Source organism: Rattus norvegicus, chromosome 1 (assembly GCF_036323735.1).
Source record: "Rattus norvegicus strain BN/NHsdMcwi chromosome 1, GRCr8, whole genome shotgun sequence".
Classification (NCBI taxonomy): Eukaryota; Metazoa; Chordata; class Mammalia; order Rodentia; family Muridae; genus Rattus; species Rattus norvegicus.
In genome coordinates this window covers 228,614,985-228,630,304 of record NC_086019.1, presented here as the reverse complement: position 1 = coordinate 228,630,304, position 15,320 = coordinate 228,614,985, and the positions used below count along the sequence as shown (strand labels likewise).

At 41.6% G+C, this 15,320-nt stretch overlaps 2 protein-coding genes across 10 annotated transcripts in view; one reads left to right on the top strand and one right to left on the bottom strand.

The window, feature by feature from the left end:
- Abhd17b (abhydrolase domain containing 17B, depalmitoylase) overlaps positions 1-5,484 on the bottom strand; it is a 34,434-nt gene extending 28,950 nt beyond the window's left edge. The window contains exon 1 of one of the 2 annotated variants that reach the window (XM_006231162.5): positions 5,346-5,484. The gene's annotated coding sequence lies outside the window, so the exon portion shown is untranslated. Of the gene's footprint in view, positions 1-5,029; positions 5,311-5,345 lie in introns of those variants that run through there. The other variant, NM_001014028.1, reaches the window with a different exon arrangement.
- A 348-nt stretch (positions 5,485-5,832) lies between these two features.
- C1h9orf85 (similar to human chromosome 9 open reading frame 85) overlaps positions 5,833-15,320 on the top strand; it is a 61,852-nt gene continuing 52,364 nt past the window's right edge. For 2 of the 8 annotated variants that reach the window (XM_063268484.1, XM_063268485.1), the window contains exon 1: positions 6,051-6,327. Coding sequence is in view for 5 of the 8 variants with exons in the window: in XM_063268491.1 (XP_063124561.1) it covers positions 6,226-6,327 (102 nt within the window). In the remaining 3 variants the exon portion in view is untranslated. Of the gene's footprint in view, positions 6,328-15,320 lie in introns of all 8 variants that reach the window. The other 6 variants (XM_039084321.2, XM_063268491.1, XM_039084319.2 and 3 more) reach the window with 6 other exon arrangements.

The window sequence follows — 15,320 nt, the reverse complement described above, 5'->3', positions numbered from 1 at the left end:
AACCTATAAAGCATACTGTGAAATGAGGCTTCAAGTAATGATCAGTGGCAGAGTGCCTGCCATGGTCACACATCTAGAAGCTGAATGTGGGCCTCAGATGGAGCGCACGTCCCACGTATGGCTTGAGCACTCCCTGAGAGGTGAGTAGGACCAGAAATCTATTCTGACATTATTTTTCTTAGACTTTTTACTAGCCACGCATTCTTAACCCCAAAGTCAGAAATCCTAAAATACTCAAAAATCTGAAAACCTTTGACCATTATGCCAGTACTCAAAAAGTTGTGCACTTTGGAGTTGAAATTTCCCATTAGGAATGTTCAATCTGTACTCTAACACAATGATTGTAAATTCCAAGAATTTCTTTAAAAAAAAATGCAATTGCAATGACAATAGTTATCAAATTTTATTATTCTTCAAAGTTTTATTATTAATCTGTGTATGTATGTGTGTGAGCTACAGGCAGTTGTAAGCCACACAATGTGGGTGCTTGAACCCACACTCAGGTCCTTTGGAAGAACAGCAAGTGTTCTTTACCACTGAATGGTATCTTCAGGAGGAGAGTTGCCAAATTTTAATTTTCCATAGAGGGAGGGATACTAACTAAATCCAATGACCATCACCACTTTGTCAAAAAAGAATATTAATATTTTAAAAAGTCAATTTCAATAAAAAGATAGTTTCTTTCAATGAATACAAATTTACAATCCCCTTATTATGGATAAAAATGCAGAATTTCAGATCTTAGATACTCTTCTGTAATAAATATTCTTGACAAAGCAGCTAAAGTGAGAAAGTTAATTGCAGCCCATTGGGGTAGGAAGCCAAGGGGTCGGGAGCGTGAATCAGCTGGTTACACTGCTCCACAGCCATATGCATACATATGGACAGGAGCGTGCACACACATACATACACAAATTAATAATAAAACTTTGAAGAATAATAAAATTTGATAACTACTGTCATTCATTCAGTCTGACAGCAGAGTTGAAATGTACACTGGTGCTTAGTTCATTCACTGTATCCATTTTAGCTGTCCAAAAGCCCTGTATTGGAAATGATGTCACTTCCAAGTAGGATGAGTCCTCCAGTATCAATTAACACAAACAAGGAGACCCCCGCCTAAGGCATGCCCATAGGTCCATCTCCCAAATGATTCTAGATTCTGTAAAGCTGACAGCACTGTTTACAGCAACTAAGAATGAAAACATTAAAGTATAATTAAATCTAATATTAAAATAAAAAATTTGGAACCACTGTGCTGATAATTCCAGCACTTGATAGGCTAAATCAAAGACTGTTATTAATCTGAGGCCAGTCTAGGCTTCAGAGTAAGACTGCATTTTAAAACATTAAATAAAGGAAACCACTGGACTGTAAAAAGTCTTAGTAAAATGGTATTCAAAGTGAAAGCCATGCTAAAGAGGGGAAGAAGGTATCTTTAAGATCCCAATCTGTTACACAGAAAATCAACAGGGTAAAATTGAAAGAAAAAAAAAAACAGAAAAATAATATATGGCTAACAAAGAAAAATAAATCAAACCATTACCAACAATACAAATAATTGGGAGATATGAGTGAAACTAGAATCAAGTACCATCTGTTTTTGGAAAGGCAAAAACTAAAGTCTAAAGGATCAATAAAATGGAAAACTTGATTTCATCCATTATTGGTGCAACCAATCTGAACAGAAAATTGGCAGTTATCTCATAAAGAGAAGCTCCTATCCTGTGATCTAACATAGATTTATGGACTAGGGTAATCTTTCTTAATGTAGGCCTACAGGTATCTGGAATGAAGCACCACTAACCTAAAAACCAGGGGAGGCAAGTACTTTCCCTGTATGAAAATAATGTTACTAGATTTTTACTTGGCTGTGGAAGATCAGTAGTTCAAGGCCAGCCTAGGATACACAGTGAGTCCCTAGCCCTACACCCCTCCAATGGAAAAAAGATCAAAACAAACTAGAAAAAGATAATGCTGCTGAGTTTTAACTTCTCCACTGGACAGTCACTGGGAAACCAGAGGAAAAACAAAACTAACTCCAAGGTCAGATATTTCTAAAAATGTACTCATTGTCTAGTTATATTGTTTTAGCACAGATGATGACATTAAATAATTTTTCTATTGTGGAAAAGGAAGAGGGTATGCTGCTTTGCTCAAACTTCAAGGAGTTAAGTTTGAGAGTTTAGAAGATCATTTGTCTGCCACAGTGCTGCTTTTGGTGTCTGAAAGCAATTCAGTAGAACAATCAGAATGGACAGTGGCAGCAACTGTGCTGACAGTGATGTTACGAGAGCTCCTCACTCTCGTAATCCTGAGTTTAGTGTGGATGCAAACCCTGCAATCACATTAACCTTGTACATCTGAGCCAGTGGGCTAGGACCTGAGGCACTGCGACCCTAACTCCCAGGTGCTTCTGATGCTGCTGATAGAGCACTGCACAGGAGCAAGGTCTGAGTGTAGCAGCTCCAGTACTGACCTATGAAACACAAATTATTTTGGTTTTTAACTAAAAGCACTAAAAAATCTGTTCAAGTTTTTTTTTTTATAAAAAGAGGATATAGAGTTAAGAATCAACAGCTAGTGATATCTTGCATACACGTTTAAATACACATATGAGAAGACAAGCTGGTATCGGTGGTGCTCACCTCTGATCCCAGCAATGGGGAGGCTGAAGTTGAGAATCTCAAGTTTAAGGTCAGCTTGGGCTACTGAGAATCTCTCTCTGTCTTAAAAAGACAAGACAGCAAGACATTTTCAGAACCCTATTGTCAGACAATTTTCTTATGCAAATCCAAGAATATACTTACAGAAAGATTCCAAGGTCACCACTAAGCAATATAATTTTGAGACTGCACAGAGTTTGGTCATAGAATATTTGTATGTAGCCACAGGGCAGTGAAAACAAAAATACAGGAAAAATAGGATGAATCTTGGCCAGATTGAGAATACAAGCTACAGAAAGACTTAAACATCACGCTCAAATAAATTTAAGACCATCACCCCCCCCCCCCCACACACACACACAGTGTTCAGGGACCTAGATGCTGTTTATATGAACCATGACAGAAGGAGCCATGACAATTTAAGGTTAACAGTTGGTGTGGGAGAAAAGAGTAGCATTTGGGAGAATTGACCAAGACATAAGGAAAGTATCCTTTTGATTTGCAGTTGTATTTCTTCCATTAGGTGAAAGGTACACGAATCCTCATTAAATTTTGGCACCAAATTGAAACTGCTACACTGCAATTTTACAGAGACTAAAGAAGACTGAGTAGAGACATGGCACCAAAGTCTGCTTCAACACCAAGAACTGAAGACAAGTCAAAAGATGTGGGCTCAAGTCTCAGTTCTTACTAACTTTAGGTTATTTAAGTAATTCCTTTCTCTTTTTTATTTACTTAATATGTAAAAGCCAGAAAGTCATTTTTTCCCACTCACAAGGCTGGGGTAGACAAGGCAAAGTAGAGAGAGATTCCTAACGGGGAAGGAAAGGGAGACATCATTTTGAGAATTACAAGAAAAACCACTTTTAAGAGTGTTAGTGACATAAACCAACAAAGTCAATAAACCCTAAATTTCCTTGTTAACACTGCTATAATACCAATCTTAACACACACACACACAAGCTTATCAATTAATACCTCTAAACACTGAGCAGGTGGTACAATTTTAAATGAAAGAGATTTAGATTTCTTTTTATGTGTATGAATGTTTTGTCTGCCTGCATGTTATATGTACCAGGCCTGGTGTCCATGGAGATCAGATGAGGGTGACAGATCCCCTGGAACAGAGTTAGCAATGGTTATAAGCCACCGTGTGGATCCTAGGAAGGGAACAGAGGTCTCTAAAGAGCAGTGTGTGCTAAGCAGGTGGCACATTTTTATATTACTAATGTGGACACTGATTAAGCCTAGAACTTCATGCTTGGAGTTGTAGTTCAATTCAGTGATAGAATGTGTACCAGGCACCAACTGCCTCATTCTACGGAGTTTAAGCTACTAAAACATTATCTTGTTCTAGTACTTTTCAATAAGTCCATCTGTCGGGGGAGGGGACCCTGCTTTTTCAGTTGTTTCATTCACAAGGCAAAACGAGCGATGGTACTCAAGTAAACAAGCCACGAATCAAACGGAGTATTGTACACCAAGGGACAAATTTAAAGCTTCCTAGCCTGCTGAAAATCTAATCCCATCTTTGCCAATTAACCTTATTAATACTAGAGTAGGAGAAAAGAGAGGTCAAAATACGGGCGGGCGAAGGTGCTACTTAAGTTCCTCCTAGATCAGAAACAGTAAGGAAGGCACAGCAGATACTGTATCCATTTTCAACTTCCAACACCGTCACCTTTCATGCTACTACCACTTCTCCCAAAATGAAATTTAGTAACAAGCATGGGCACCGATAATAATGGTGATATTCAAAATACCGCATTGGCTACCAGTAGATATATTACCCAAATGAATCCATGCGCCAAGCATATGCACACAAATTCTCTAAGTGTTGAAAATCCCTGTTAATGTAAACAAATGAATGTCAATCACAAACCGCACCTGATGTTCTACTCAAGACTTACTGGTTTCAAATACTGGCCCAAGATGTCCAAAATTGTCTTTATACACTGAAGGCTTGAAAAATGTAAATGAATTATCTTCGGTATCAAGCACTACAGACCGCACAAGGAATATCGTTCATAAACTCAGAAAAAATTTAAAGGTCACCCTTTCCGCGGAGCCCCGTTATTCTAATCCTTTCTTACCAAATCTGCTTCATATTGCCTTAAATCAGAGCACCACTGAAGGAACTAAATATTCTGCTTTCGACAGAAAATCTCACCAAGATTGAGGCTCTGAACGTTTTCTTTCCTTTAAAAAAAAAAAAAAAACAAAACAAAAAAAAACCAAGAAGCGGGGAGAGGTTACTCTCCCAGCGTCCTCCACACACTATAATCTAATTTGACACAACTTTCCTGGTTTAGTATTAAATACAATTTCAAACAGAACTCCCCAACTTTCAATTCAAATCCAACCTCCTTGAGTTCTCAGAGATGATCTAAGTTCAAGCCATCGAAAGCAGCTCCCGCGACAGGCGGAGCGGGATACCCTGCTCAAGCTCCGAGCGGACTCCATCTAAAATCGAGGCTGCCGGGACCAGGACACCGAGCCGAGAGCGAGGGCCCGAAGTGGCCCAGGTCCAGGGAGGGGAGCGGCGCCCGACCCCATCTTGCGGTCCTCCCTCCCGGACGCGCGGGTCTCTGTTCGGTTGCTCCGCTCCGGAGCCACTGGGCCTGGTCCCGAGCGCAGAGCGGCGACCCCCCGACGGCCCAGCAGCCGGGCCACACGCACCTGCAGCTGGGCGGCCGCGGCCGCCAACGCGCTGTCCTCCGCGGGGCGCCGCCCGCCGACTCCGCGCGCGGCCCGGCCAGGCGAGAACGCGAATGAGAGCTGCGGTGCCCGGGCGCGCTTCGTGTGGCCCCTTCACGCGCGTTCGCGTTCTGCTGACTAACGGCCCCGGCGCGAGGGGCGGCCGCCGCCGGGGCTCTCCGGCCCGAGGTCCCGTGCGGCCGTGGTTGCCGTCCGCACCGCTGGGCCGGCGCTGCCTTCTCCGCAGCCCGCCTTCCTTGGCACCTCCTAAGCCCGCCAGGCGGCGGAGCGCGCGGCCGCGGCAGGCGAGAGCTGGGAGGGCCGCGGGGGGCGAGCGGCGCACAGCGCGGCTCGAGCTGGTCACTGACTGGAGGAGGGCGCCGAAGCTGACCCGGGCTCCGGACTGCAGGCGGGCAGTGCACCGGCCTCGCCCACCTTCCACCAATCACAAACTGCGCAGCGGAGTCGCTACGCTACGGAGCCGGAGACAGGTTGGGAGCGTTCGGCAGGAGGCGGGGATTGCGGAAAAGAAGAGCCAATCGAAACGACGGATCTCCGCCCCTCCGCCGCGATAGACAGCCGCGTTCGAGCCAATGGGGGAGTTCTAGATTCGAAGAAAGCTGGACCTGCACCTTGGGTCTGAGGAAGGTTTTCCGCGAAGGGGACTGTCGAGGATGCGCGGTAGGGAAGAGCGGAGCGTGACCTCTCTAATGAGTCACGTGGGCCAACCTGGGGCTGGGACGGAAGGAGTAGAAGAACTTCTTCCGGGTCACTGGCGATAGTCTCAACCTGGGGCGGGAACTTCTTTTCCCTTTCCTGTAACTTAAGGGCTGCACCAACTTATGGTGCTTGTGTTTTGGTGATGAGTTCCCAGAAAGGCAACGTGACTCGGTCCCGGCCTCAGAAGCACCAGAATACGTTCACCTTCAAAAATGACAAGTTTGATAAGAGTGTTCAGACCAAGGTAGGCCCCTGCCTGTTGTACTGACTACCATCCCAGGAAAAAGTGGTTGGAAGGGGGAGAGAGAGAGAAACGGAGAAGAGTTGGCGAGCGTGGACTGCAGCCCAGTTAGTCTTGGCTGCAGTGCAATCGTGCCTAAAATATTCTTCCCACGCCCTTTCTTTGGCTTGGCTCCATTCCGTGAATACATCTCATGGTCAGTACATCTCACTAGTGGTGCCAAGACTGGACAGGGCAGCCTGAATTCATCCAACCTAAGGTACCGATGGTGCGATTGAGCCCTTGGATGCCCCCATCTAGATCACGTCCATGCAACAAGAACATGAAAGCTCTCGCCCCAGTGTCTCTTGCAATTTTTCTCAAAGTTTGTGCAGCTACTGTTTTTCGAAAACTCCCAAGCCCATAAGTTTGTAGATGGTACGATCTTATCGTCACTGCCCTCATCAACAAAATGTTATTTCACTTTGGTGTTGAGATTGTAAGAGCAAACTGTTTGACTTGAGTAAAAATAGTTGCTTGCTGTTTATACAGTTATTAAATTTCGCGGGACTTGTGTAAACTGGAAGAAAACTCAGATTGTTTAGGTCACATGAGATAATGTATGACTAGTGATTTTCTGTGGATAGCTATCTCCTTCCCCATAACTGAGTGGGGAACAGATAAACCGCTTTAGTTATCATGGAGGCCAGCTTTACATCAGATAAAGTTAATATTTACATAAACAGGAGCTCAAATTTCCTGTTTGTTTCTTGAAGTAATTTAGTAATTTCTGTGAACTTTAGCTTCAAATGAGAAATCTGATAGGATTATTCTGAAGCTAACAAAAGAGTAAGTACTCTGGGACAGACATAACAGGTGGTCAGCAGCTGATTAGAACATTAAAATGCTATCTATTTATAGTAACTTGTACTCGATTTTTCTTTCTTTGTTTCTCAGATGTTTAATAACTACCTTTCATGTGCAGGGTTCTATACCCTGGGTAGACAGTGTTAAAAAATATGGATTCTACCTTTATGGAGCTTGTAGTTCTCTGAGTAATGTGGGCAGTAATTAAACAAATCGATCTGTAATTACAGATTTCAATAGCAGTTGCTAAAAGGAAAGGCAGTTCAGTAAAGAAGAGTAAAGAAAGATGTTTTAAGTTAGGCCCTCAGAGCATGGAGTTAGCAGACACTGGGTCCATACACCTTCTTTTCCTGTATTTTAGAAAACATTATGGAATCAAAGTTGGTAAAGAAAAATGGATTAATCCACAGTTTGACCCGAACAGCAGTGTAAAGTATAATTTCCTTTCACTGCCCCTGTAGCCATCTTAAAATCTGTGGAGAGCCTTGGAAGTAAGACTAGACCATACTTAAATCTAATTGTGAGATACACTAATGAGACCTTTCCCAGGAGCAAGGAAACTGGGGCCCCAGGTTGTCTCAGCTCTCTAGTCTAAAGGCAGTTTTTAAATTCAAGACTGGACAGATAAAGGAGTGTTAGGGAACCTTCCCCTATTCCCACTCCACCTCTACCTGTTTTTAATCTTTTGAGAATGGTTCTTATTATGTAGACTAGGCTCGACATTCACTTTGCAGTGATTCTCCTGCCTCAGTCTTCTCACCATGCCTGGCTACGATAGATGCTTTTGCAAATAAAGTGTTTCTTTTTTCATATTTGAATATACTTTTTAAGAGATAAAAAGCTTGCTCTAGTCTTCCAAATGGCCAACAGAGTCAGAAGGAGCTTTCGCTTGATAGGAGGATTACCTAACAGTAAAGTATTCATACCAAACTCTGTAACCTCCCACTTTCTGACCTTATTGAAAAGAGGCCTGTCTTTATGGTCACTGGTTTACAGGTTTAGAAGGGGAAGAGATCAAAATAGATTTAAATCTCTTCTCATTAAGCTGACTGCACTGTTGATTCTGTCTTGATGAGTTTGCTTCCTTTTCTGGAGAGGAGATGGTGTGTAATGATGATGTGGAACATTGTCGTCTGGGCATGACATGGTTAGTGACCTGTTGAACCCTTGGCACCTGTGATTACCTGTGAGGCACAGGATTGGGTCTATTAATAATCTGCCACAGAGTTGGGAGGGACTTAAGAGGCATCATCTTCCCTCAAGTGTATGTGTAAGCTATCTACGGTTGATTGATGGATGCTGACATAGTCATTTTCTTCAGTGGGATAGCCACACAGCATTTGTCCTTGTTAAGCCCATTTTATGGTAAGAGGTTGTAATTAAAGTTACACTCATTGGTTCACTGAACTGGACCCAGGGAGAATTGTGTCTTTGTCCTGTTGTTGGTGCCCTATTTCTTCATCTCCCCAGAAGTTCATGTGACTGCTTTAGCAAAAGAGAGACCTCAGACTAGTTCTGTTGTTTTTACTCTATAATACTGGGTTAGTACTATCTCTGCTCTTATCCTGTCAAGATGGTTGTATGGTTCATTAAAAAATTCTTGAGAAATAAAGACATGCCAGGAGGTAGTGCACATGCCTTTAATCCCAGCACTCAGGAAGCACTGGCAGACAGATCTCTAGGTTCAAGGCCACCCTGGTCTACAGAGTGAGTTCCATGACAGCCAGGGCTACACAGAGAAACCCTGTCTTGAAAACCAAAATAAAACAAAATACAAGTGGCTTGTCTAGACATATGGCCTTTCTAGAGGGCACTGTGTTGTATGAATGGAGTGGAGAGTTTCAGACCATTACCCGCCACAAAGGGCTGAGTAGATTTTTTTCCCATAATTAAGAGAATGGAATGAATGTGGATCAGTATGTGGTCTACATACTGAGTTCCAGAACAGCCAGGGATATGTAGAGTGACCCTATCTCAAAAACTAAATAAGCATAAAAGTACAGAGAGATACGAGTATGAGACAAGCGTAATTATATGATAATCTATATGTATTCAAAGTTGCTCAGAGCCTAAGAAAATTAATTAGATTAACTAATTAAAAGAAATGCATAGTTTTTGAAAGCACTGTACCAAGTTAATAGAACATAAAGATTACTTTTCTCAGGCCTACAGTTCAGGTGTAGTTACTATTAACAGTTTTATATATGTTTGTAGATATCTAAGTATGATATAGCATGCATGTAATAAACTACAATTTTTTTTTATTGTTATCAGGATAGTCTGTTTACTAGCCTGGCCTAGAACCCATTGTGTTATCTAGGCAGATTTGCCTCAGCCTCCCAATAGCTGGAATCAACAAACCTGGACCCCCACACTCAGCTAATTTCAAGATTTTTAATCATTATAAAACATTGGTGAGATGGCTCAGTGGTTAAGAGCACTGACTGTTCTTTCTAGAGGTCCTGAGTTCAATTCCCAGCAACCACATGGTGGCTACCAACCATCTATAATGGGATCTGATGCCCTCTTCTGGTGTGTCTGAAGACAGCTACAGTATACTCATATACAATAAATAAATAAATCTTTAAAAAACATTGTATGATACGAATGTAGAGTAACTTATTTAACCACTTTTCACTTAATAAACAATTGAGTTCTTCACAGCAGTCCCTGTGTATAAAAGGAGCTGAAGCTTGAAGTGGTGGTACATGCGTCTTACCCCAGCATGCTGGTGGCTAGGCAAGAGGACGGAGGTTAAGGCTAGCTTGAGGTAGATATTGAGACGTCACTTTGTGTATTGTATCAAATATTGTGCTAGAGGTGAGGGATTAGGGATAAGGGCATTATATATACATACATACATAAATGTGTATGTATGGATATATATATATTTCTGTCACTTCTCCCTGCAAATTATAAGCTTCAGTTAAAATAGTATGTGTACATACTTATGTATATGTGTATATATATACACACACACTACTTTAACAAATATATATCTATATACATATATATATATATATCAGTATATACACTACTTTAACTGAAGCTTACCATTTACAGGGAGAAGTGACAGAAATTAATCAAATAGTCTTTCAAGTGTGTCAGTACCTGTGCCTCTAAGAGCTATGAAAGAAAGTCATGAGTTTAGAGGTTAAGTAAGGTTCCATTAAGATCTAATGGGTGTAACTCCTAACGAAATAGAAGCAGTCATTAAAGGTCTCCCAACCAAAAAGAGCCCAGGTCCAGACAGGTTTAGTGCAGAATTCTATCAGACCTTCATAGAAGACCTCATACCAATACTATCCAAACTATTCCACAAAATTGAAACAGAGCACTACCAAATTCCTTCTATGAAGCCACAATTACTCTTATACCTAAACCACACAAAGACCCAACAAAGAAAGAGAACTTCAGACCAATTTCCCTTATGAATATCGACACAAAAATACTCAATAAAATTCTGGCAAACCGAATTCAAGAGCACATCAAAACAATCATCCACCATGATCAAGTAGGCTTCATCCCAGGCATGCAGGGATGGTTTAATATACAGAAAACCATCAACGTGATCCATTATATAAACAAACTGAAAGAACAAAACCACATGATCATTTCATTAGATGGTGAGAAAGCATTTGACAAAATTCAACACCCCTTTATGGTAAAAGTCCTGGAAAGAATAGGAATTCAAGGCCCATACCTAAACATAGTAAAAGCCATATACAGCAAACCAGTTGCTAACATTCAACTAAATGGAGAGAAACTTGAAGCAATCCCACTAAAATCAGGGACTAGACAAGGCTGCCCACTCTCTCCCTACTTATTCAATATAGTTCTTGAAGTTCTAGCCAGAGCAATCAGACAACAAAAGGAGGTCAAGGGGATACAGATCGGAAAAGAAGAAGTCAAAATATCACTATTTGCAGACGATATGATAGTATATTTAAGTGATCCCAAAAGTTCCACCAGAGAAACACTAAACCTGATAAACACCTTCAGCAAAGTGGCTGGGTATAAAATTAACTCAAATAAATCAGTAGCCTTCCTCTACACAAAAGAGAAACAAGCCAAGAAAGAAATTAGGGAAACGACACCCTTCATAATAGTCCCAAATACTATAAAGTACCTTGGTGTGACTTTAACCAAGCAAGTAAAAGATCTGTACAATAAGAACTTCAAGCCTCTGAAGAAAGAAATTGAAGAAGACCTCAGAAGATGGAAAGATTTCCCATGCTCATGGATTGGCAGGATTAATATAGTAAAAATGGCCATTTTACCAAAAGCAATCTACAGATTCAATGCAATCCCCATCAAAATACCAATCCAATTCTTCAAAGAGTTAGACAGAACAATTTGTAAATTCATCTGGAATAACAAAAAACCCAGGATAGCTAAAGCTATCCTCAACAATAAAAGGACTTCAGGGGGAATCACTATCCCTGAACTCAAGCAGTATTAGAGAGCAATAGTGATAAAAACTGCATGGTATTGGTACAGAGACAGAGAGATAGACCAATGGAATAGAATTGAAGACCCAGAAATGAACCCACACACCTATGGTCACTTGATTTTTGACAAAGGAGCCAAAACCATCCAATGGAAAAAAGACAGCATTTTCAGCAAATGGTGCTGGTTCAACTGGAGGTCAACATGTAGAAGAATGCAGATCGATCCATGCTTATCACCCTGTACAAAGCTTAAGTCCAAGTGGATCAAGGACCTCCACATCAAACCAGATACACTCAAACTAATAGAAGAAAAACTAGGGAAGCATCTTGAACACATGGGCACTGGAGAAAATTTCTTGAACAAAGCACCAATGGCTTATGCTCTAGGATCAAGAATGGACAAATGGAGGGGTTGGGGATTTAGCTCAGCGGTAGAGTGCTTGCCTAGCAAACGCAAGGCCCTGGGTTCGGTCCCCAGCTCCGGAAAAAAAAAAAAAAAGAATCGACAAGTGGGATCTCATAAAACTGCAAAGCTTCTGTAAGGCAAAGGACACTGTGGTTAGGACAAAACGGCAACCAACAGATTGGGAAAAGATCTTTACCAACCCTATAACAGATAGAGAGCTTATATCCAAAATATACAAAGAACTCAAGAAGTTAGACTGCAGGGAGACAAATAACCCTATTAAAAAATGGGGTTCAGAGCTAAACAAAGAATTCACAGCTGAGGAATGCCGAATGGCTGAGAAACACCTAAAGAAATGTTCAACATCTTTAGTCATAAGGGAAATGCAAATCAAAACAACCCTGAGATTTCACCTCACACCAGTGAGAATGGCTAAGATCAAAAACTTAGGTGACAGCAAATGCTGGTGAGAATGTGGAGAAAGAGGAACACTCCCCCATTGTTGGTGGGATTGCAGACTGGTACAACCATTCTGGAAATCAGTCTGGAGGTTCCTCAGAAAATTGGACATTGCACTACCTGAGGACCCAGCTATACCTCTCTTGGGTATATACCCAAAGGATGCCCCAACATATAACAAAGACACGTGCTCCACTATGTTCATAGCAGCCTTATTTATTATAGCCAGAAGCTGGAAAGAACCCAGAAGCCCTTCAACAGAGGAGTGGATACAGAAAATGTGGTACATCTACACAATGGAATATTACTCAGCTATCAAAAACAATGACTTTATGAAATTCATAGGCAAATGAATGGAACTGGAAAATATCATCCTGAGTGAGGTAACCCAATCACATAAAAACACACATGGTATGCACTCATTGATAAATGGCTATTAGCCCAAATGCTTGAATTACCTAGATGCACAGAACACATGAAACTCAAGACGGATGATCAAAATGTGAATGCTTCACTCCTTCTTTAAAAGGGGAATATAAATACCCTTGGCAGGGAATAGGGAGGCAAAGATTAAAACAGACACAGAAGGAACACCCATTCAGAGCCTGCCCCACATGTGGCCCATACATATACAGCCACCCAATTAGACAAGATGGATGAAGCAAAGAAATGCAGACCGACAGGAAGGATGTAGATCTCTTCTGAGAGACACAGCCAGAATACAGCAAATACATAGGCGAATGCCAGCAGCAAACCACTGAACTGAGAATAGGACCCCTGTTGAAGGAATCAGAGAAAGGACTGGAAGAGCTTGAAGGGATTTGAGACCCCATATGAACAGCAATGCCAACCAACCAGAGCTTCCAGGGACTAAGCCACTACCCAAAGGCTATACATGGAGTGACCCTGGGCTCCAACCTCATAGGTAGCAATGAATATCCTAGTAAGAGCACCAGTGGAAGGGGAAGCCCTGGGTCCTGCTAAGACTGAACCCCCAGTGAACGTGATTGTTGGGGGAGGGCGGCAATGCGGGGAGGATGGGGAGGGGAACACCCATAAAAAAGGGGAGGGGGGAGGTGGAGGGGGAGGGGGATGTTGGCCTGGAAATCGGGAAAGGGAATAACATTGGAAATGTAAATAAATACTGAAGTTAATAAAGAAAAAATGGAAGAAAAAAAAAGATCTAATGGGTGGGGGGTTGGAAAGATGACTCAATGGTTAAGAGCACTGACTGCTTTTCCAGAAGTCCTGAGTTCAATTCCCAGGCAGTACATGATGGCTCACAACCATCTGTAATGGGTTCTGATGCCCTCTTCTGGTGTGTCTGAAGATATTATATGTATATAAATTAGTATATATATTATATTATATTATATTATATTATACATATAAATGATTATATATTATATATATAAATTTTCTTTTTTTAAAAAAAGATCTGAAGGGTGGAAAGGTGTAATAAGTGAAATAGGAAGAGCGTATGCTGTTCTCTAGACACTGCTGTTTGTTTTATATATATGATTAGTATTATTGTTTTAGCTTTTCTTAACATGTATATTTTTAGGCCTCCAGCATCATTTTATGATCAAGTTGCTTTAGAAATACTGTGCACTGAATCTGACATTGTGTTGGGGGCAAAGTGTAAGTTGCTTCCATGCCGAGCACTGAGATGAGCATTTTTTGGAGTTTCTGAAGCAAGAGGGGTGCCATGAATTCTAGGCTAGGCAGGGCTGTGTAGCGGTTACTGAGCCACCCAGAGGTGCACTTACAATGTGCTATCAACAAACGGGCAAAACCCAAAAAGCACTGAACTTTGAACTTGAAAAGATAATTGACCAAAAATTCCTTGGCTATGGAACAGTTTGGTTTATAAAATGTCTAATGAATTGACTAATTATGAAACAAACTCACTTTTGGAAATTGATTGTCATCATGATGTGGAGAGGAAAATTGGAAGTCTGAGGCCCTACTATCGGGATAATATTGGAAATATACTTAGAGTAATAATGGCTGGTAGTTATATACTTCAATGTGTTATGTTACACCATCTTGTTACACATTATCTAATCTTCAAAATGACCTTGGGATAAATGCTATAATTACTCCATTTTACATACTGGGAAATTAGGGCTTAGGGGAATGAATGGTGTCCCCAAAGTTACATAATTAGCATGTGGCTGTGCATTAATTAGGTAAGATGAGACTCAGAGGGCAAGTCATTTCAAAGCCCTTGATTGTGTGCGGAGTTTCTGCTTCTGTACTGGGGATTTTTATCTGCTCAACTCTGTCCATTAAATTTTGAGACAGTCTCACAGATATAGCCAGCAAGGCCATGAACTTCAGCTCCTTCTGCCTCAGTCTGCTAAATAACTTGGATTACAAGCCTCAGCCACCAAAACCAGTTTTTCTTTTCTTGGTGTTTTTGTTTGTAACATGACCCTGAGATTGTGGTCAGAGCAGAGATGTATGAGCCCCATCGTCAAAGCTCATTACAGCGAAGGTGCTGTTCCTCAGAGAGTCGCATACAGGAACCCTAATCCATCAGTGTAAGAGTGAGACTGGGGATTTTAAAAGATGGGGCCTAGTGGAACTGGATGGCGGGCAGGTGCTGTACTAGTGAGTTCTCTGTGTGTGCTTCCTACCTGTGAGCTCTGCTGTATTCAGAAGGTGCTAAGCCATCAGGAAGTTTGTGTGTGATTTGCTGTTGCTGGCTCCATTATAATCACTGGGATCAAATTTCACTTGATTTGATGCATATCCTAATCATGTGTGGTCTTCCAACCCTACAGCACCCCGCCATAGTTCTTCCTCTGCCTTCAGGAACGTGTAGTTGT